Source organism: Urocampus carinirostris, chromosome 8 (genome assembly GCF_059441175.1).
Source record: "Urocampus carinirostris isolate Australia breed hairy pipefish chromosome 8, RoL_Ucar_1.0, whole genome shotgun sequence".
NCBI classification, from domain to species: Eukaryota; Metazoa; Chordata; class Actinopteri; order Syngnathiformes; family Syngnathidae; genus Urocampus; species Urocampus carinirostris.
This window is the reverse complement of record NC_142356.1, coordinates 12,807,860-12,830,932: the sequence shown is the minus strand read 5'-3', so window position 1 is coordinate 12,830,932 and position 23,073 is coordinate 12,807,860. Positions and strand designations below refer to the sequence as shown.

The 23,073-nt window shown below is 41.0% G+C and overlaps 2 protein-coding genes across 2 annotated transcripts in view; one reads left to right on the top strand and one right to left on the bottom strand.

The window, feature by feature from the left end:
• The first annotated feature begins 255 nt into the window (after positions 1-255).
• hpgd (15-hydroxyprostaglandin dehydrogenase) lies at positions 256-21,806 on the top strand. The gene is made up of 7 exons (XM_088341646.1): positions 256-598; positions 2,831-2,954; positions 9,700-9,806; positions 14,024-14,120; positions 17,473-17,549; positions 18,583-18,746; positions 20,132-21,806. Exons 1-7 carry the CDS (start codon positions 506-508, stop codon positions 20,253-20,255), a joined length of 786 nt encoding a protein of 261 aa, XP_088197772.1. The 5' UTR covers positions 256-505; the 3' UTR covers positions 20,256-21,806.
• wdr17 (WD repeat domain 17) overlaps positions 20,260-23,073 on the bottom strand; it is a 69,419-nt gene continuing 66,605 nt past the window's right edge. Inside the window, exon 33 of the mRNA XM_088341643.1 lies at positions 20,260-22,546. Within this exon, the coding sequence (XP_088197769.1) occupies positions 22,514-22,546 (33 nt within the window). The 3' untranslated portion in view covers positions 20,260-22,513. The remainder of the gene's footprint in view (positions 22,547-23,073) is intronic.

Here is a 23,073-nt window from a genome sequence, read left to right as displayed (position 1 = left end):
AGTAAAGACTATCTCGAATGCAGCAAGGGATTCCTGGAATCCAGTGCCCCCTCAACCCACAATATTAGTCCTGTTCTTCATAAAAATTCTGTAAAAAGTCATAATCTATGCGGACAGCTGGTAATGGATCCAAAAGCTTGTCCTCATTTCTAGGATTCCTGGGATTTAAAACCTGTTTGGAAAGGGGGTGGAGAACAAAGGAGGAGCTAGAGGGCAGGTAGGCTGCTCCAAACAATTTGTGTAATAATTATCCGAAGGTTTACATAAACTATATGACGCTCTCTTTCTCTCTCCCCCTCTTTTGCTTTTTCTCTCTCTCTCACACAGCTTTTGGTTCGGCTAGATAAGCAGAAGAGAGGAAGCTAATCTAGAGCACGGGAAGGGAAAAGGAGGGAAAGCACAACACGAGCAAAGTAGTCGAAACGGGACTCTGAATGCCTTGAGAGAGGAGGAGGTGCCAGGTAAAAGGACACCAAAGAAGAGTCCAAAGACTCCAAGGGGGATCATGTCTCTGAATGGGAAGGTGGCTCTGGTCACCGGCGGAGCTCAAGGAATCGGGAGAGCCGTGGTCCAGTCCCTCCTGCAGAACTCGGTTAAGGTCAGTCTGGATCTCTTCTCTTTACATTCACAGACTCTTTATGTTCGCTATCAAACCTGTTCTTGCACAACTCCCTCGGCGCTTACCTTTGCCGCACAACCTGTTTTGTGCCATGGTTTTAGCTTCACCTGGGTATTTCACCACAGGTAATATGACAAGCAGGGTTGGGTAGGGTTACTTCAACTGGATTACTTTCAATGACTTTTGGATGACTCCAATACCAAATATGCTAATAAAAGACAAAAGAAACTAAATATGAATAAAATTACTAAGGCTTGGGAACACATGGAACGGCAAAAATGATGTTGGCAAGCTGCTTGGATTTATTTTCATTTTGTTTCTGTCGCATTTGATGTTCGTTTTGCCGGAGATCAAAGCCAGGAGAGAAAGCTTACCACGTGTTGTGAGTCATCATTTTATTCATATTTAGTTCCTTTTGTCTTTTATGAGCATATTTGGTATTGGAGTACCGTAAATTCCGGACTATAGAGCGCACCTGATTATAAGCCGCACCCACCACATTTTAAGAGTCTTGTACTTACACAAGCCGCACCTGTATATAAGCCGCATGCGCCCACATTAAAACATGTAACACAATCACGAAATTAACCCAAACCCGACTTTAAGTAAGGGTGGGAAAAATATATATATAAGTCTCTAAAATAAATACATTACAAAAATATACAGTTGCAAATACATATTATACATGGTTGCACATATTTACTAAGAAAGATTGTACACCGAGAGAGTTTTCAAAGCTTTAATAATAATAATATAACTTTCATCCCAAACCGTGCCTGTGAAAGGTAGCAACACGCTCGCAACACATTAAACGGGTCTGTTGAAAAATAAAAAACGTGCTTGTAAAAATCACGGTAAACCGTCCTCATCTTCCATCAAAGTCGTCTTCCTCAGTATCGGAAAGAAACGTTGTCATATAGACAATTTGTGCACAAGCTAAGAAGTTGCAGTCTTCCTCAGCGCATATATTCCACCGGTCTAAATCTTACCTTTAGTATTCGAGCGCCGCTGGCGGCCGTTAGAAAAATTCCATAAATTGGCCGCATCACTGAATAATCCGCAGGGCTGAACGTTTGGGGAAAAAAGTAGCGGTTTATAGTCTGGAATTTACGGTAATCCAAAAGTAACTAAAAGTAATCCAATAAAAGTAACGAATTACATGGAAGGGCAAAAATGAGCTGTTTGGATTTATTTTTATTTTGTTTCTGTCGCATTTTATGTTAGTTTTGCCGGGGATCAAAGAGATCAATGCCAGGAGAGAAAGCTTACCACGTGTTGTGAGTCATCATTTGATTCATATTTAGTTTCTTTAGTCTCAATTTCATGCGCCTTATGTATGAAAAATATATGACAAAAGGGGTCTGGTTTGGGGGTCCGCCTCATAATTCCGTGCATAACCAGCTCAGTAGCCTAGATGGTAAGGCGCCCGCTTTGAGACTGGGAGGTCGCTGGTTCGCGCCTCGACCGAGACATACCTAATTGGTATAATGGCGGCGCCCTCTGTTGGCTGCGGCTGCATCGGCTCGCTACAACGGGTCAGGTGTATCGACATTTCGTTCTGTGTACATTGTTAAAAAGAATGACAATACAAAGGAAATTATTATTATTATATCTTATAGTGCACCCTCCAGATTTCTGACACCAAAAAGTTACTTGAAAGTACCTAGTTACAAATTACTGTATATAACTCCTAAAACTGCTTTAAAATAGCCGAATGATAAAAGAAAAAGGAAACATGTACAACAATCTGTGGAAGCAGTGAAACATTCATATTTCTTGAGCAATCTTGGGAGGTTGCAAACAAACCATTAGCAGAGACACTCCATACCCATTTTGTCGCTGGGCTACAAATCGCTCAAAGATCTCCCTTTCCAGTTCTGGGTACTGTCTTTCTTTCTCCAGGTACACATCATTTCACATGTAAAGAAGACCAAAACTGTGTACTTTTAACATAAACTCTGTACTAACGTTTGCCCCATTGATTTCCTATTGGTTTGTTGTTCCTGTATAAGCCACGCCCCCTGGCCACGCGCTGCCTACCGTTAGCAGCCGGTGACACACGACCAAACTTCAGCCTGACTTCCTGATTTCAGTTTATTATTCGATAATTATAAATGCAGCTTAGATGCAAGTGTATATGGTAGGGAGAATATCTCCATGAGGAAGAATTCAGCCTATTCATGCCTTTTTGTTTTTTGGCGTGTTTAAAAGGTGGCTGTAGTTGACTTGAACAAGACCGGCGGTGAGGAGTGCAAAAATCAGCTGGATGCGGAATTTGGAGACGACAGCAGCATCTTTATTCAGTGTGACGTTTCCAACAGAGACTCACTGAGAGGTAACGGGCACTACACATGTTAGCACATGCACATTATTATTTTCTGCACTATAAGGCGCACTGGCTTATAAGGCGCACCCTTAAAAATCATTGTTTAATATAATTATATATATCATATTGCCCCCTAAACTTAGTAGCGCGTCGGGCCACCTTTTGTCAGCGATAACAGAAATCAACCATTTACGATAATTGGACACGGTGGAAGAATTTTGGCCCACTCTTCTTTGCAAAATTGGTTTGAAATCCGGACTTTCACGTAGCCACTCCAGGGCCTTTTTTTGGGTTTACTGGGCCATTTAGAGGCGGACTTGCTATTGTGTTTTGGATTGTTTTCCAGCTGCATGATCCAATAGAACTTAAGTGTAAGGGCACGAATCGATAGCCGAGAGTTCGACTTCAGGATCTTTTGGCAAACACCAGAATTCATTATTCCGTCAACCACAGCGAGGCGTCCTGGTCCTGAGGCAGGTTGCATTTCCCTACATGGTAGGGTCATTCACTTTTAGAGTGACCTACCTGCTTAAGATATTGTGCTACTGGTCAAACTTGTTTGGGCCTGAGAGAATAGAATGTCTTTCTAGGAAAGCTGTTGAGTCAGAAAAATAAAAAATGGTTGGGCAGTTTTCACGTCTGAGGCTAATCTACCTGACTGCCTGTAAAAGGAGATGTTGATGCTCAATGTTGTTCTAGCCTGGGAAAGTGGAATGTCTTTCTGGGAAAGCTGTTGAGTCAGAAAAATCAAAAATGGTTGGGCAGTTTTCACGTCTGGGGCTAATCTACCCGACTGCCTGTAAAAGGTAGTGTTGATGCTCATTGTCGTTCTGGCCTGCGAATGTGGAATGTCTTTCTGGGAAAACTGTCAATTTAGAAAAATCAAAAATGCTTGGGCAGTTTTCACGTCTGGGGGTAATCTACCTGACTGCCTGTGAAAGGTGGTGTTGATGCTTGATGTTGTTTTTGCTGACTCTGCACTTTTCCAGAAAGACATTACCCTCTTCCAGAATGAAACAACATTCAATGTCAACAGAATGCCTGGCTGACATTTAGAAGCGTTGATCTTTTATGAGAAAAATTGCCACCAAAATGATACCAGATACAGATACTATTACATGATTATTATTTTTTTTACAACTTTGGATCTGTTTATTTCTGTTTTGGTATATGGATTTAGTGGGGTTTTCAGTTATGTGCATACTTTTGACTGTCTGTATTGTTTTGATATGGACACATTTTAAACGCCTTAAAACTGCGAATAATGATGATAAAAAGATAGGCAGGACTGATATCATGCAAGAAGGCAGCGCTGATACCGATACCCTTGCCCATCCCTAACCGTCATTGAATGGCACCTAATTAACGGACTGTGGGACTTATATAATGAACTGCTGAGCGTTTGGGTGTAATGGAGACTAAAGGTTAACTGTTATGCAAGAACGGTACACCAGTGTTGAACTGGATGTTGAACTTCACTCTTGAACTATTGAGCAAGCTACTTACAAAGTCAGACTTCAACGTGAAGAGCCTGCCTTGAGATGTGGACGTGTTTTTGATTGGCAATTACCATTTTTGGCAGGGTTCACCTGGAGTGGAATGTCTTTCTGGAAAAATGCCTAGTAAGCAAAACAAAAAGTGCCTAGTTGACATTTCGGTGTCATTTTTTCACATAAAGGTCATCACTTCTACGTCTGCGAGATATTGTGTTGAAATTGCGTGTTGATCTGGCCTGGAAGAGAGTATTGTCTTTTTGGAAAAATGCCGAGTCAGCAAAACCAAAAGAGCTGAGTCTACACTTTTGTGGCATTTTTTCACATAAAAGGTCAACGATTCTAAAGGTCAGCTAGGCATTGTGTTGATATTAAATGTTGTTCCGTTCTGGGAGAGGGCAATGTCTTTCTGGAAAAATGCAGAGTCAGCAAAACCAAGTACTGAGTCTACAGTTTTGTGGCATTTTTTTACATAAAAGGTCAACGCTTCTAAAGGTCAGCCATGCATTGTGTTGATATTAAATGCTGTTCCGTTATGGAAGAGGGTAATGTCTTTCTGGAAAAATGCAGAGTCAGCAAAACCGAGTACTGAGTCTACAGTTTTGTGGCATTTTTTCACATAAAAGGTCAACGCTTCTAAATGTCAGCCAGGCATTATGTTGACAGTAAATGTTCCGTTCTGGAAGAAAGGAATGTCTTCCTGGAAAAATGCCGAGTCAGCAAAACCCAGACTGCAGAGTGCCCAGACTACAGTTTTGTGGCATTTTTTTCACATAAAAGGTCAACGCTTCTAAATCTCAGCCAGGCATATTGTTTCATTCTGGAAGAGGATAATGTCTTTCCGGAAAAAATGCCGAGTCTGCAAAACCAAAAGTGCAGGATCTACAGTTTTGTGGCATTTTTTCCACATAAAAAGGTCAACGCTTCTAAATTTCAGCCAGGCATATTGTTACATTCTGGAAGAGGGTAATGTCTTTCTGGAAAAAAATGCCAAGTCAGCAAAACCAAAAGTGCCTAATTGAGATTTTGGTGTCATTTCTTTCACATAAAGTTAAATGCTTTGTTGTCTATGATTGTGTTGAAATTGAATGTTGTTATTTTTCTCTTTCTCAGTCTCTCCCTCCCTCCTACCACTACTAGTCTGGGCCTCATTAATTTTTTCTTCCCCTAGCAGCCAAAAACGAGTGAACACCCCTGATGTAGGACGCCGTAGTAAATAAGCGTCTCCTATTCGAGCATGTCGTTTATCTTTGCGCGATAGCACCTAGCACACAGATCAAGTTTCACCAACTCGACAAAAAACCCGAGGTGGTAAAACCTGCGTGTGGCATTCCACTCTGGGCCACCGTACAATTACAAACAACACCCGACTCGAGGTAAAGGTAGACGGTAGCACGCAGTAGCACGAGTTTCCTGCCTCATTTCCGACCGCAGAAATGCAAAGAAACGAGCAGTCACGTGACCGCTTGCAAGACCGGACAAGCTCTGTTTGAGCTGAATTGCGTCCCGAAGTGACCGGGTTGTCACAGCTCTCAACCTTGACAAATGGGGGACTGGGTCATAAATCTAGGTGTTGCATTTAAACCTAATCCAGGGGTGTCAAACTCATTTGAACTCGGGGGCCACACGATAGAGCGAACATTCTGTCGGGGGCCGGACGAGGAGATTAAAGAGAAAGAAAAAGAGGGATAAAGAAATAAGAGGAAGAGGAAGGGAAAAGAAGAGAGAGGGCAGGACAATGAAAGAAAAAGAGAGAGGGAGAGAGCGCGAGAAACAAAAGACATAAAAAGAGAAGTCATGAGAGAGGGGAAAGGAAGCGCCAAGGGTAGGACGAGAGAAAGAGAAAGGAGAGAAAAGGAAAAAATGAAGTTAGAGCAAAAGAAGTTGAAAAGACACAGAGAGAAAGAGACAAAGAGCATCAAAGGAACAGAAGAAAGAGAGAGAGCGAAACAAAAGACATAAAAAGAGAAGTCGTGAGAGCAGGGAAAGGAAGCGCCAAGGGTAGGAAGAGAGAAAGAGAAAAGAGAGAAAAGGAAAAAATGAAGTTAGAGCAAAAGAAGACACAAAGAGAGAAAGAAACAAAGAGCATCAAAGGAACAGAAAAAAAAGAGAGGGAGAGAGAGAGAGCATGAGAAACAAAAGAGATAAAAAGAGAAGTCATGAGAGAGAGGAAAGGAAGCGCAAAGGGTAGGAAGAGAGAAAGAGAAAAGAGAGAAAAGGAAAAAAGGAAGTTAGAGCAAAAAAGTTAAAAAGACACAGAGAGAGAAAGAGACAAAGTGCAACAAAGGAAGAGAAAAAGAGACACAGTGAGTGAAAGAGACCGAGAGTGGGAGAAAAGGGGTGGAAGAGAGAGAGAGAAAGAGAGAGAGAGAGAAAGAAAATACAAGTACAGTGTCTTTGTTTGAGGCACCTGGCTTTGGCAACATCAAGTGGACATATTTCAACCTGCAGCTTGTTTGTCTCTTGCGCTTCTATGAGTGTTGTCTCGCGGGCCGGATTCAATCCCTTAGCGGGCCGCCTGTTTGACACCTGTGACCTAATCCGTCATTTCGGTTACATGTGAGATATATGACAAAATTAGCTTTCATCCACCTTAATATTGTGAAGATTCGCTCGATGCCGCCTCAATAAAATGCTGAATTTATAGCGAGACTTTTGACGAAGACAAACTCCGATATTAGGTAACTAGCACTGGCCCCCAGACTGTTTATTTGTATAGCCCTTTATCACAGGAAGTCTCAAAGGGCTGGATACACTGCAGACTATTATGACGCCATCCCCTGATCTTAAACCTACATGAGGGCAAGGAAAAACTCAAAAACCTCAGTCAAGTCAGGTCATGTTTATTTGTATAGCCCTCAATCACAAGGAGTCTCAAAGAGCTTCACAGACTATTGCAAACTACAGACTATTATGATGCCATCCCCTGATCTAAAACCTACATGAGGGCAAGGAAAAACTCAAAAACCTCAGTCAAGTCAGGTCATGTATTACATTTTATTATGAATAACTTAAATTAGGGGAAGATTGAAGCTCAATTAACACTTAAATGCTAACACTGAAAAACCTAGGAAATATAAATTAGACTATGTATAAATCTACAAAGAAAAAGATAAAATAGAATTTTAACCTTATTTTATACTTAACATATTCAAAGTCAACAGCACAGAATCCCTGAAAAAATGCATTTCGACCAATCAGAAAACGGCTACTCCAAGAGCCAGCTCAGCAGTCTCCAATTCGCCTTTTCTTTCGGCACATTAGGAAATACTGGATCCGTAATGGCTATCTATCTATATCAGGGGTGACAAACTAATTTTAACTCGGGGGCCACACGATAGTACAAACATTCTTTCGGGAGCCGGACTAGCAGATTAGACAGAAAGAATGAGAGAAAGAGAGAGATGGTGGGACAAAGAAAGAGAGAATGGGAAAAGGAGAGAGCGAGAGTGGAAAGAGAGAGAGAGAATGTGAGAAACAAAAAGAGATAAAGAGTTATAGTGAGAGAGGGGGAAAGAGAGAAAAAAAATAAATCCAAAGAGATATAGAAAGAAAGAGGGAAGGGTAAAGCAAGTGTGAGAGAGAGAAAGAGAGAAAAGAGAGCAAATGAAAAAAGGAAGAGAGAGCAAAAGAAGGTAAAAAGGGAAAGAGACAAAGGAACAAAGAAATCGAAAAAGAGACAGAGAGAGTGAGAACGAGAGAGAAGGAAAGAAATCCAAGTACAGCATTTGTGAGAAGCACCTGGCATTGGCAATATCCAGTAGACATACTTCAACCTGCAGCAGCTCGTTTTTCTCTTGCGCTTCCCTCAGTGTTGTCTCGCGGGCCAGATTCAATGCCCTTGGTGGGCCCGATCCGGCCCGCGGGCCACCTGTTTGAAATCCTTGCTCTATATTGACGTCGCTATTTTGATTATTGATTTTTGAGTATTGGGCGGCAGTAGCTCAAGAGGTAGAGCGATCGTTTTAGGCTCGTCCGTGTTACATGCCGAAGTGTCCTTGGGTAAGACACTGAACCCCTGATAGGCAGGTTAGCGCCTTACATGGCTGCAAGGCCGCTATTGGGAAATGTGAAGCACATTGTAAAGCGCTTTGGGAAGTCATTGACTTGAAAAGCAGATCATTTCATTTTGATTGGTGACATGATCCGATAAGACACAGGTGTCAAAGAGGCGGCCCGCGGGCCAGATCAGGCCCGCTGAGGGATTGAATCCGGCCCGCAAGACAACACTCAGAGAAGCGCAAGAGGAAAACGAGCTGCAGGTTGAAATAGGTCAACTTGATTTTGCCAAAGCCAGGTGCCTCGAACAAAGACACTGGACTTGTATTTATTTCTCTCTCTTTCTCGCTCTCTCTCTCTTTTACACCCCTTTTCTCTCACTCTGTCTCTTTCACTCTCTGTGTCTCTCTTTTTCTCTTTGTTGCTCTTTGTCTCTTTTTCCCTCTGTGTCTTTTTAACTTCTTTTGCTCTAATTTCCTTGTTTCCTTTTCTCGCTTTTCTCTTCCTCTCTTCCTACCCTTTGCGCTTTCTTTTCTCTTTTCTCTCCTTCTGTCTTTCTATTTCTCCTTGGATTTCTTTCTTCCTCCCCCTTTCTTTCCCTCTCTCTCACGACTTTTTATCTTTTGTTTCTCTCTCTCTCTTCCTTTTCCACCCCTTTTCTCCCACTCTGTCTCTGTCTCTTTTACTCTCTCTTTTTCTCTTCCTTTGTTGCTCTTTGTCTCTTTCTCTCTCTATGTCTTTTTAACTTCTTTTGCTCTAACTTCCTTTTTTTCTTTTCTCTCTTCCTACCCTTTGCGCTTTCTTTTCTCTTTTCTCTCCTTCTGTCTTTCTATTTCTCTTTGGATTTCTTTCGTCCTCTCCCTTTCTTTTCCCCCTCTCTCACGACTTTTTATCTTTTGTTTCTCACGCTCTCTCCCTCTCTCTCTTTTTCTTTCGTTGTCCCGCCCTCTCTCCTTATCCCTCCCTCTTTTTCTTATTTCTTTATCTCTCTTTTTCTTTCTCTTGAATCTACTAGTCCTGTTTGTTCTATCGTGTGGCCCCCGACTTAAAATGAGTTTGACACCCCTGCGATAAGACGTGACATAAACGACCCGAAAGAGAGCGGAAAACCACTCGATTTGACTCTCGGTAACGATTACAGCGTTAAAACAGAAAACTAGTTGGATTACCCCGTTCATAAAAATAATAACGCCGTTTCCCCAACACTGTGAATACTACAAAATATATTGACTATGGTTTTTCTCTTTTTCTTCATTTCTTAGATGCCTTCCAGAGTACAGTAGACCGGTTTGGTCGCCTAGACATTGTTATCAACAATGCTGGGATCAACAATGAAAAGGACTGGGAGAAAACCATTCAAGTCAACCTGGTGAGTTGACATTATAGTTGGATCCTATTTTTTTCGTAATAAGCGACTTTTTACATAGCGAACGATGATTCGATATGATGCCCTTCGCCCAGGGGTGTCAAACTCATTTTGACTCGGGGGCCACACCACAGAGCAAACATTCTCTCAGGGGCCGGACTAATGGAGAAGGAAGAATGAAATGGAGAGATGGAGAGAAAGAAAGAGAGAAAGAAATGGAGAAAGAAAGAAGGAAAGAAAAAGAAAGAATGAAAGACTAATAGATTGAGGAGAAAGAAAAGAGAGAACGAAATAAGAGAAAAAGAGGGAGAGAAAAAGAGAGAGGGTGGGACAAATAAAAAAGAGAAAGGGAGAAAGAAAGAGAGAGAGGTAAAAAAAGAGAGAGATAATATGAAAAACAAGAGAGAAAAAAGGAAATTGTGAAAGAGGGGGAAAGAGAGAGAAAAAGAAATCCAAATAGAAAGAGAGAAGGGGAGAAAGAGGGGGATGCAAGAGAGAGAAAAGCAAGTGAGAGAGAGAGAAAGAGAGAAAAGAGAGCAAATGAAAAAAGGGAGAGCAAAAGAAGGTAAAAAGGGAAAGAGACAAAGGAACAAAGAAATAGAAAAAGAGAGACGGAGAGGGTGAGAACGAGAGCGAAGGAAAGAAATCCAAGTACAGCATTTGTGAGAGGCACCTGGCATTGGCAATATCTAGTAGATATACTTCAACCTGCAGCAGCAAAATAGAACGAAATAAGAGAAAAAGAGGGAGAGAAAAAGAGAGAGGGTGGGACAAATAAAAAAGAGAAAGGGAGAAAGAAAGAGAGAGAGGTAAAAAAAAGAGAGAGATAATATGAGAAACAAGAGAGAAAAAAGAAATTGTGAAAGAGGGGGAAAGAGAGAGAAAAAGAAATCCAAATAGAAAGAGAGAAGGGGAGAAAGAGGGGGATGCAAGAGAGAGAAAAAAACAGAAAAGGAAATAAAAGGAAAAGAGAGCCAAAGAAAGTAAAAAGACAGAGAAAAAGAGGAACAAAGAAAAATAGAGAGACAGAGCGAGTGAAAGAGAGAGAGATAGGTGAGAGAAGAAGGGAGGATGAGAGAGAGACTGAAAGAGAGAGAAAGAAAGAAATACAAGTACAGCGTTTGTAAGAGGCACCTGGCTTTGGCAACATCAAGAGGAAATATTTCAACCTGCAGCTCGTTTTTCTCTTTCGCTTCCCTCAGCTTTGTCTCGCGGGCCAGATTCAATCCCTTAGCGGGCCTGATACGGCCCGCGGGCCGGCAGTTTAACGCCTGTGCCTTAGCCTTTTGCACCTTATGCTGGGAAGTTCTTAAGGTTTAGGACGTCGGATGGGTAAAGTCATTGCATGACTATTGTCCTTCCAGATATTTTTGGGAAGGAATTCAAATTTAGTAAGGCTGTTCCACTGCATTGCAGAGGTTTTCTTCGGATGGTGATTTTTGGTTGTTTTGGCTTGTATTTTAAATGCTATTTACAAAAAAACAATTGTTAATTCCAATTGGACATGCACCGTATTTTCCCACTATAGGGCGCACCGGGTGATAGGGCGCACCCCCAAAAAATAGCTTTTGGACCTATATCTTCCATAGATAAGGCGCACCGGATTATAAGGCGCTACAATGGGAACGTCGACATGGTTCAGTCCAACTTATTACCCCCCCTTAACATTCCCAAAGCTTGCAAAGAAGCAAATACGTGTCTCAGACGTGTACGGAAACAGTGTCTGTACGATGTCACTCAAATGCATTGTTCCAAATATCATTCGGAAGGTTAAAGTCTTGGGATTCAAGAAATGCCAACCATTCCTTAGTTTTCATTTTCTTTTTCGCTCGCAACTTTACTGTGCATATGACAATAAACACTTGGAATTGAGTTGAATTCACTCAACTCATCACAGCAACATCAAGATCGTTCTAAAACAAGATACCGGGAAAATATAAAGCCGCATAGCTCACCTAAGTTCTCACGTTCAATAATGATACGCAATCATGGTCTTCTTACAACCGTGAGTGAAGTAAATCCAGGAGAGTCAAATATTTACAAATACAGACTAATGAAACATGTTTCTTTATGGCGTCGTTTAGCAAGCTTGCTATTCAGTCATCTTTTTCGGCCAATTGCAGGGTTTGTTTTGGCCTTCTAGCGTATCCGAGGCTCCGAATAACTTCAGCCAATAGCGATCGATGTAACGGATGATTGACGCATCTTTTTCGGCCAATTGCAGGGTTTGTTTTGGCCCTCTAGCCAATCCGAGGCTCCGAATAACTTTAGCCAATAGCGATCGATTTAACGGATGATTGACACATCTTTTTCAGCCAATTGCAGGGTTTGTTTTGGCCTTCTAGCGTATCCGAGGCTCCGAATAACTTCAGCCAATAGCGATCGATGTAACGGATGATTGACACATCTTTTTCGGCCAATTGCAGGGTTTGTTTTGGCCTTCTAGCGTATCCGAGGCTCCGAATAACTTCAGCCAATAGCGATCAATGTAACGGATGATTGACGCATCTTTTTCGGCCAATTGCAGGGTTTGTTTTGGCCCTCTAGCCAATCCGAGGCTCCGAATAACTTTAGCCAATAGCGATCGATTTAACGGATGATTGACACATTGGTTAGCCAATGAAACGCCGGTATATAAATCCCAGCATACACCGCGGACTACTCCACGTTCGGGGGAAAATCGAGTCGGGGGCTGTTGCGTAAGTTGCGAGACCTTGCGAATTTAATATTGAGCCATATATAAGGCGCACTGTAATATAAGGCGCATGGTCAGCTTTTGAAAAAAATTAAGACTTAGGTGCGCCTTATAGTGCCGAAAAGACGGTAGTGTTCCTCCCCACGATTATGATATGTGGTACAGTCCGTTAATTAGGATATTGTTGTTCCTGTATAAGCCACACCCCTTTCCCAACGCGCTATTTGTGACACACAACCAAATATGCACATAAAAGCTGACTCCATGATTTTATATATTTATGTTATCGTTGTAAATTTGGGTTTCATGCAGGTATAAACGGTAGGGAGAATATCTACATGAGGAGAATTTCAGCGTCCTCCGACTCTTGTGCTTGACACTGGCGAATCAATGGTTGTATGTGTCATTTAGCGTGACGCAGATGGAGAACGTCCCAGTCGCTTATCTCCATTTAATTTCTTTTCCCTTTCTACTTTCTCTGGACCCTCAATTATTGGCAGAAAAAGGGAATAAAACCAATAAAATCTCAATAAAATGAGATGCAGTCCCACTCAAACGTGCCGATTGAACAGGTAGAAGAGACTGAGCAACTCGTCTTTGATCTGTGCAGCCCTTTGTGACTCTTTGTGATGAAGGGCGTCACAAATAAACATGACTTGACTTATATAAAAGATAAAGTTTCTTCTTTTATCTCTTTGTCCTTTTGTTTTTTTCTTTTCTTCAATTTTTGTCTTTTTTTCCCCTTTATTTTCTCTCCCCTTTTAATTCATTCCATGCACAATGTTGCATAATAACTGGTCATGTGGGGATCAAAGCCACAAAAACAACCCCAAAAAGCCGTTCAGGACCCGAAAGAGTTGACTCTTTTCAGTGCGCCAAGCCGAAAAAAACGTTTCTCTAAAAATAGTCGGGATTCCTATTCCTTCAAGTCATTTCCGGTCAAAAACATCACCACAGAGTTTCGTATTTTCTCAGAAAATTTCAAATTTTTTTTTTTTACATACAACTTTTTAAAGTAACGGAAATAGTTACTTTCCCTAGTAGCTGGTTACTTTTACGATAGAGTAATTCAGTTAAAAACTGAGTTACTTTCGGAAGAAATGGTGAGTAACTATCACTAATTACGCATTTCAAGTAACTTTCCCAACACTGTTCCTTTTCATGCGAAGCCATTCGGCAGCGCGCTGGATTTCGAATGAAGCCGAACGCATTTTCTCCAACAGACTGAGAACAAACATGTTTCTTTTGAACATTCCATGCAAGTTGAGCTAATTAAAAGAGGAAATTCCTCATCAACAAACCAGAGCTTGTTCCCTGGGTGAACTGTGTGTTGTTGTGTTTAGGTTTTCTTGGTTATGTGCGCGCCAGGAAGTCAAGTGGCTATTTCGATGTGAATGTTAAAAGACACTTTATTAGCATGTTATTAAACTTTTAATAAATGGTTTCTTCAGTGCCGCATTTTGGTTGTTGTGAGGAATGTCACGATGTCCAATGTCCCCCTCCCTCCCCCCTTATTTTTCTACAGAATTCCGTAATAAATGGGACCTACCTGGGTATGGAGCATATGAGTAAGGAGCATGGAAAGGAAGGTGGAACAATCATCAATGTATCTTCAATGGCAGGTAAATTATATGCTGAAATGTAGTAAATAGCCCTGCATGGATCTTTCTGTACGCTTGAGAACAAATCAAATTTTAATTGCTCATATTAATTTCGAGCAATAAAAAACGACAACCGGGTGCTCAGGATAGAGACTAACTTAAGTCTAGATTGAAATAATGGGGTCATATTTTTATTAGAGGCAGCACGGCGGCGCAGTGGTTAGCGCGTGTGCGGCACAGTTCTGAGGTCGAGGGACCAAATCCAGCTACCGGCCTTACTGTGCAGAGTTTGCATGTTCTCCCCGTGCTTGCGTGGGTTTCCTCCGGGCACTCCGGTTTCCTCCCACAATCCAAAGACATGCATTTCAGGGGAATTGGCCGGTCCAAATTGTCCCTAGGTGTGAATGAGCGAGCTGTCTGTCCCTGTGTGCCCTGCGATTGGCTGGCAACCAGTTCAGGGTGTCCCCTGCCCACTGCCCGATGATTGCTGGGATGGGCTCCGGCACCCCCGCGACCCTACTGAGGACAAGCGGTGCAGCTAATGAGATAAGAGAGAGATTTTTATTAGAATAAAGGGATTTTATGATGGGTGAACACCAAAGCATAAAGGAGACAACCCTGAGAAAAATCCGTCCACCACAAAAACGGGACAATTCAGCCCAAGGGCGTAGTTTCTGCATGGATGAAGGGGACGTGTCCCCACCAATATCGAGCAATCACTGTTTTGTCCCCACCAATGTTATGGAATCCCCACCAATACCAAGCTCAAATCCAATCCCTTGGTTCAAGCTTTACCTGTTATTACCATGGGGGCGCTGTCACCCCCTCATTTGACAAGCGTTATTTTAATGACCCCCACAACAGTTGGACTGATGAGAAAACGGATCCTGGAAGAAGAAAAGACTAACTTTACTGCAATATAAAAAAATAATAAATCTGAGTAGCTCTCCAAAATACCCAGAAGCTGACAGCAATGTCCCACAATGGTATAACACAGGCATCTACGTGTGGCAGCAGAGTAATCACAGGCAAGAAATGACAGACAGGGTATAATAAGTAATGCATTTTTAAAGCAGTTTTTGTCTGTATCCATTTAAAAAAACATTTGAATCAAGAGGTCTGCGTGAAGCAAATTTATTTTCAAGAGACCCTCTGTCAAAAAAAGGCATATGCAGAATAAGTTACAATTTGCCAAAGAACACATCAACCGGCCTAAAGAAAAATTGAGGAACATTTTGTGGACTGATAAAAGTAATATTGGGTCCAGGGGCCACAGAACGTGTGTGAGACAACCCCAAAACTCTGAATTCAAACCGCAGTACTCATTGAAGACAGTGTGAAGCATGGTGGTGCAAGTATCATGGTCCGGGCATGTTTCTCATACTCTTGTGTTTGGCCCATTTATCGCATAGCAGGCATCATGGATCAGTTTATGTATGTCAAGATACTTGAAGAAGTTATGTTGCCTTATGCTGAAGAGGACATGCCCCTGATATGGGTGTTTTACAAGACAATGACCCCAAATACACAGGACATGAGCAAAGTCTTGGTTCAATCCATCCATTATCTGCACCGCTTATCCTCAGTAGGGTCGCGGGGATGCTGAAGCCCATCCAAGCTATCTTCGGGCAGTGGGCAGGGGACACCCTGAACTGGTTGCCAGCCAATCGCAGGAGTCTTGGTTCCAAACCAATATAATTAAGGCTATGGAGTGGCTAGCCCAATCCCCAGATCTCAATCCAATCGAGAACTATTGGGGTTATATCACAAATACTGTTTGTGAAGCAAAACCAAGACATTTAAATGAATTGACATTGAAGACAGTGAAGCATGGTGGTGCACGAATCATAGTCTGGACATGCTTCTCCTACTAGGCCCATATATTGCCTACCAGGGATAATGGACACATATGTTAAGCAAGTTTGTGGACTTTATGCCACACAGACGTGAAGCAGTTATAAAAACTGTGGTCATGCAACTAAAAATTAGGATTGCTAAACCCGACCTTTGGTTTGGACAAACCAAATAGCTTTGAGTTTGTACAGTCAACAGCAGACACTGGTATTTTTTAACACACCCTTTTGAACTACCGTAAATTCCGGACTATAGAGCGCACCTGATTATAAGCCGCACCCACCACTTTTTAGGTGATTTGCCACTTTTGTACTTACACAAGCCGCACCCATGGATAAACCGCGTGCGCCCGCATTCATACTTGCGACACAATTTCAAGTTTGACCCAGACCGGGTTGTAAGTTCCAGGCTAGTAACTTCATAGTGGGTACACAATTCTAGAACCACATTTGGCATCATAAATGGAAAATGATACCTGTAATTAACGTATGATGCAGACTTGTAAAGTCCGGGTCCCGTTGAAAGTAATCCAAGGAAACAAAATGTATATTTCCAAAGTTAAGGGTGGGAAAAATATATATCCACTATTGTCCGCTGCGACAACAGACAGATCTACCGGTAACTCAGCTTTACCCCAATTCCCATCAGCCCGCGTTTGCTCCGCCCCTTCTTTTTGATTTTAGAATAAGTTTCTAAAATAAATACATTACAAAAATATACAGTTGCAAATGCATATTATACATGGTTACACATATTTACGAAGAAAGACGGTCCACCGGGAGAGTTTTCAAAGCTTTATAATAATACAACTTTCATCCCAAACCGTGCCTTTGAAAGGTACCAACACGCTAGTAGGATCACGCTCGCAATGTATCAAACGTGCCTGTTAAAAAAAGCAGCAATTGTGAAATTTGCGGAAGATCGCCCTTAACTTCCTCCTCATAACTATCGCCATCAAGGGCGCCCCCCTCATTATCGGAACGTACCTTAACTTTACAGACAATGTATGCTTAAACCTAGAGATTGCAGTCTTTCTTGGAGCACATATTCTACTGGTCTTCAATCTTACCTTTTATACTCCAACGCCGCTGGTGGCCGTTAGAAAAATTCCATAAATTGGCCACTTCACTGAATAAGCCGCAGCGGCTTATAGTCCGGAATTTACAGTATTTGCCCAATTGCATAGACTTCCAATCGTCCCTATTATGAATGCTGGGTCTTGTTTGTTTTCTGATTATCTGCTGCATCTACAGGTTACTTGTTTGGAATGTTACAATACTAAATACAATAAAGCTTTATTATAATCCTGAATCATTTTAAACTGTTATAACATTATCTTAAGACACAGTTATGGTCGATGTAGCTAGACATTGAAAGTAAAACGTCAAAAATGATCACTTATAACATGATTTCTGTCTTTATCATAACAAAAGTATTCCAGGCGGCCTGTACGATACTCGGTCAATCAAGGCTTCATACTATTAACACAGATGTCTTTTATCCTTCTTTTTGCCCTTAGCCTTCCTGCACTCTCCTCACCAGCCGGTTTACACGGCCACAAAACACGGAGTCATCGGTTTCTCCAGGGCCATTGCCGTAAGAACAACAACCAAACACACAAACAAACTCGCGTACATTCTTTTACTGGTCATATCGTGAGGACATTCGATGGCATTTCAAACACCCTCACCGTAACCTTAGTTCGCCTATCTACTACCCAAGGTCCAAACAAATTCCAATTCAGGGCTAAACTCCAAAAACAAATGTAAGCAATGTTCAAAACACACACGGGGTAGCTACAGTGTGTATTGGTTAACCCTACTTCTAATAATTAATCGGGTAATAACATAGTAACTACATACTAATACCATAAGTTATTCTAAAAAGGCTATCAAACTGGGTGCCCTTTGCACTCATTAGTTACCAAAGGTAGTTTTCAACTTCAAAAATGTTGTAGACCCCTAATTTAGCGCCTCTTAGTGGTGAAAGAAATATTGATTTGAATAATTAGCAAATAAGCAAAAATACATGATCTATCATACAAACGAGCATTTTTTAAAGTACTTGAAGGTGGCTTACCTAGAGGGAGCTGACATAATTATCAGACAGCTTGCTGCTTAGGATATCCCTTTTTCTTCTTCTTTAGTACTGCATATGTGTGACTATCATAAATAAATATACATGGGAAGAAAAAACAAATTGATTTACCTGGTACGGTAGAGTAGCGGAAGGATGCAGAAGGGGGAGGAGACGGTAGATTCAAACTGTTAAAACTGTTGTTGTGCTCTGTGCAGCCCTTTGAGACTATTTGTGATAAAGGGCTATACAAATAAATATGACTTGACTCTTTTTTTCTCTTCTTCTTGCCCATTTTCTCCCAGAGCTTCCCTTTTCCTTTCTTTTTTGCTACATGCTAACGAATTATGCTACATGCTAACGAGCCATCCACATTTAACCATTAGCATAACTTCTTAGCATGTATTAGTTCGCATATCTCGTTAGCATGTAGCCGTTAACAGCCTCCATAGTTTGTCTTCTTCAGTGTGCTTTGTCGCACTCGCTTCCGGTCGGATGTTACGCACTGTCCCTTCAAATGTTTCTCCTTTTTTTTCTCCCCTACTTCTCACAGGATGCATCTTCTCAGTGCGACTACGGCGTGCGCATCAACGTCCTGTGTCCCGCTTTCGTCGACACGCCTCTGCTTCACACGGTGGAACGGGAGGAAAACATGGGCAAATATGTGCAGTTCAAGGACGATTTCAAGCGCAGCATGAGCAAGTTTGGAGTTTTACAGTGAGTCGGTCTTTTATTCCGTTCCCACATTTCTACTTTTTCTAAATTGATAATAAAGATAAAAAAAACAATTGTAGCATTTATAACAATAAAATCATCATTAATCATGAAGCCGTTGGCATTTATCCATTAGCATGACTCGTTAGCATGTAGCTGTTATCCCAACTCATTACATGTAGCCGTTAGCATCGAGCAGTTAGCATGATTCGCTGGCATATACTAATTAGCATAACCCGTTAGCATGTAGCCGTTAGCAGTATTTGTTAACATATAGCATTAGCAATGCGTCCTTTGCATAATTTGTTAGCATGAAGCTGTTGGCATTTATCCATTAGCATGACTTGTTAGTGCGTAGCTGTTATCCTAACTCATTACTTGTAGACGTTAGCATGATTCGGTGGCATGTATTCATTAGCATAACTTGTTAGCATGTATCTGTTAGCATAACCCGTTGGCATGTAGCCGTTAGCATTATTTGTTGGCATATAGCATTAGCATGCGTCCTTTGCATAATTTGTTAGAATGAAGCCGTTAGCATTTATCCATTAGCATGACTCGTTAGCATGTAGCTGTTATCCTAACTCATTACATGTAGCCGTTAGCATTGAGCAGTTAGCATGATTCGCTGGCATATACTAATTAACATAACTTGTTAGCATAACCCCTTAGCATGTAGCCGTTAGCAGTATTTGTTAACATATAGCATTAGCAATGCGTCCTTTGCATAATTTGTTAGCGCGTAGCTGTTATCCTAACTCATTACTTGTAGCCGTTAGCATCAAGCAGTTAGCATGGTTCATTGGCATATATTCATTAGCATAACTTGTTAGCATTATTTGTTAGCATATAGCATTAGCATGCATCCTTTAGCATAATTTGTTTGCATGCAGCCGTTAGCATTTATCCATTAACATGACTTGTTAGCGTGTAGCTGTTATCATAACTCCTTACCATGTAGCCGTTAGCATTGAGCAGTTTGCATGATTCGTTGGCATATAACCATTAGCATAAATTGTTAGCATGTATCTGTTGTCTGCATGCTAACAGGTTATGCTGTTAGCATTTTTTGTTAGCATATAGTATTAGCATGCATTCTTTAGCATAATTTGATAGGTGGCGTGACATCGTATGTGTCTGGGACACATATTCGCTTCTTAACAATCTGCGGTCGCAGGTTCGATTCCCGGCTCCTCTGAGTTAACTGTTGAAGAGTCTTTGGGCAAGACACTGAACACTTAATAGCCGTGATAAACACATCGCAGCCTTGCGTCGGTTTGGGAGTGTGTGTATGGATTGGTAATCGAGCATTATGGGAAAGAGTTCAGCCAAAACAACTAGATGTAAAAAACGTAAACGTCATGTCATGTAAAATTGTCCATCGGCAGGCCATCCATTATCGCCGAAGGCATGATGACATTGATCACCGACACGAGCCTCAACGGTGCCGTGATGAAGATCACCTGCTCCAAAGGGATCCACTTCCATACTTATGAGCCTATGTCTGCTTGAGGTCTGCCTCGTTGACCAAAGGACTATGGGTAACCTCAAAGACTGAAACATGCGGAGCACCTTTTGTCAATTCCCTTTCTCACTCCAAAGGCCAAGACTGGTTCAGAGTCCAGTGTTCAACCACAGAGTAATTTGAGGAAATCGTGTCTTTGATAAAACAAAAGGAGAACTACAAAATTGGATGTTTTCGTGAGACCAGAATCAAAGGAGCCTCACCCCAAAATGGACTTGTTACTTTCTACCTTTCTATTATTCACTAAAACTACCCACTTCATTCCCAAGTACAGGCGCAAATTGGTGTCAAACCCCGTGTAAAAACAATAAAGTACAGTAATCCCCTGCAGCTACGATAGTTCAAATCCACAAAGTTGAAACCTTAATTTATTTATTACATACTCCATTGTACATTGAAACCAAAGAACAAACCCTATTTTACAAGCTCAAGCTATTTAAATGAAAGTAATTGTACTTTATAAACATTTTTTTTTACAAATAAATTCTGTACTGTTAAAATCTAATTTTAAAAGTAATCTCGCTGCTGAATTCAGTGGAACCAAAGAACAAACCCTATTTTACAAGCTCAAGCTATTTAACAAAAAGTATTATACTTCATAAAAAAATGTTTTTACAAATATATTCTGTACTGTTAAAATATAATTTTAAATAATCTCGCTGCTGAATTCAGTGGAACCAAAGAACAAACCCTATTTTACAAGCTCAAGCTATTTAACAAAGGAAAATATTGTACTTTATAAACTTTTTTTTTTTTACAAATAAATTCTGTCCTGTCAAAATATAATTTTAAAAGTAATCTTGCCCAATTCGACAGTATTACTTATTTACTTCGGATGATGTTTTGTCGCCATCGTGTGGAGGTTATTGGAAAACAAAAAATTTGGGGTGAAATATTAACCTGAAACATTCTGAACGACAGGCATTCTAAATAAAAGTACTGTACTTTCTACAGGTTTTAATAAATAATAACTATTGTCGAATTATAATATTAAAAATAATGTTATTATATTGTAGTATTCATTACAAAAAGGGATAAATGATTTCAGGATTCTATCCAATTTTTTACTGTAGAATATATTTGTGTGTGGACGTTGTAGTGGAACAAATAGGAGGCATCGAAATGCTTTTACCTTTAGTGTGTTGAGAGGTCCAACTTTGTTGGCAATAGAAAGCATCTTCCTCTGCCGTCTTGGGTTTTGTGGGTCCAGATTGTATTGTTGACGGCTATTAAAGAAACTCGAAATTGCGTTAAATATTTGCACGTACATAATGAAGCTTAATCAAACTTTTACGTTATTGGCCCACGGGCGAAAAGGGGGCGGGGCAAATTTTAGCCAATCAGAATACAGAACACGATAAAAGCTTCAAAATCCACAAAGTGGCGAAACTCTGAAAAGTACAACAGTGGGGGGTTACTGTACTAAACTTTATGAGCAGACCTGGCACTACAGAAATCTTCGGAATACCTTAAACGAAAAGTATTTGAAAGTATATTAATATTAGGATAAAAAAGCTGAATAAAAACCCACAATGACTAAATAATGTACCGTAAATTTCGGATTATAGAGCGCACTGGATTTTAAGCTCCAGTCTTAAAATGCCATAATAATGAACTAACATCCGATTAGAGTTGTTTACGTCACGTGTTTTCAGCCCGTGTGACCATTCAAGATGAGGATTACAAAGACGAGCAGGTATTTACTCCTGCGCCGAAAGAAAACGCGAATGGCGGCCGCGATGAGAAGAGGGCAACCCTACTTTGGGGAATAGTGCCAGATTGCAGCACAGACGTCTCTTTGTGTTGTTGCCATTGGTGGTTTCTGCAGTCATGGACCAAATTGCTTTTGCTTGTCATCGTTCCTCATGGATTAAAGGAATCTTCAGTGATCTGACATAGACTTGAGGACTATTGGGTGAGTATGTTGTATATATTGAATAAAGTACTGTTAAATCTCCCACTTTGCTCTTGGTATATATTATATGAATAATGCTTTGTGGAAAATGTGTTTTGTGGAAAAGAGCAGCTCACTGTTTTCCTCATTGTCGCCATAAAACAAAAAAAATAAATTATTTATGCAAAAAATTGTGGTTTATAATCTGGAATTTATAGTACAGACCGCAGAAGACAATCTCCTCAGGCAGAATGAATAATGACAGGAAGAGGCCAAAAGGACACGAGCTATTGCCGATGACCTCAACAGTGGCGAGTGCAAAGGTGTAAAACCTGCGGCCCACGGGCCAGTTCAGGCCCACCGACAGAGTAATCTGAGACGAGGCTGAGAAAAGCACAAGAGAAAAATAAGTCAACATACGAGGTAGTTCTTCATAGAGCATCAACCCAAAGCAACTGTAGCTCTTTTTTGCTCTCTTTGACACACTCCCTCTTGGTCTGTATTTTTCTCTCTTTTTTTTCTTTCTTTTTGTCCCTTTGGCTCTTTGTCTTTTTTCCTCTTTCTCTCTCACGCTCCCTTTTTTCTTTCCATTTCTTTTTTACTTCGTCTCTCATTTGTCTTTCATTCTCACTCTTTTCTTCTCATTCACTCGCTATTTCTCTCTTCTGTTTTTCTCTCTCACCCTCTTTTTCCTTTTCTGTCTTTTCCATCCCTCTTTTTCTCCTTTACTGTCCTTTTCCCCGCACTTCCATTTTTCTCTTTTTACTTCCCTCCTTCTCCAATGCCTCTCTCCCTTCCCCCTCTTCTTTGTTTCTCTTTTTTCTTCTCCTTTTCTCCTTCTCTTTGTCTTTGTTTCTTTTTCTCTCTCCCTATCCCTTTCTTTCATGGTTTCATTCTACATCACACTTTTT

Coding starts and splice junctions, on each gene's coding strand:
- hpgd (XM_088341646.1), top strand. CDS start 506: ATGTCTCTGAATGGGAAGGTGGCTCTGGTCACCGGCGGAGCTCAAGGA. Junction 14,121..17,472: donor CAATGTATCTTCAATGGCAG/GTAAATTATATG, acceptor TTTTGCCCTTAG/CCTTCCTGCACTCTCCTCAC. Junction 17,550..18,582: donor GTTTCTCCAGGGCCATTGCC/GTAAGAACAACA, acceptor TACTTCTCACAG/GATGCATCTTCTCAGTGCGA.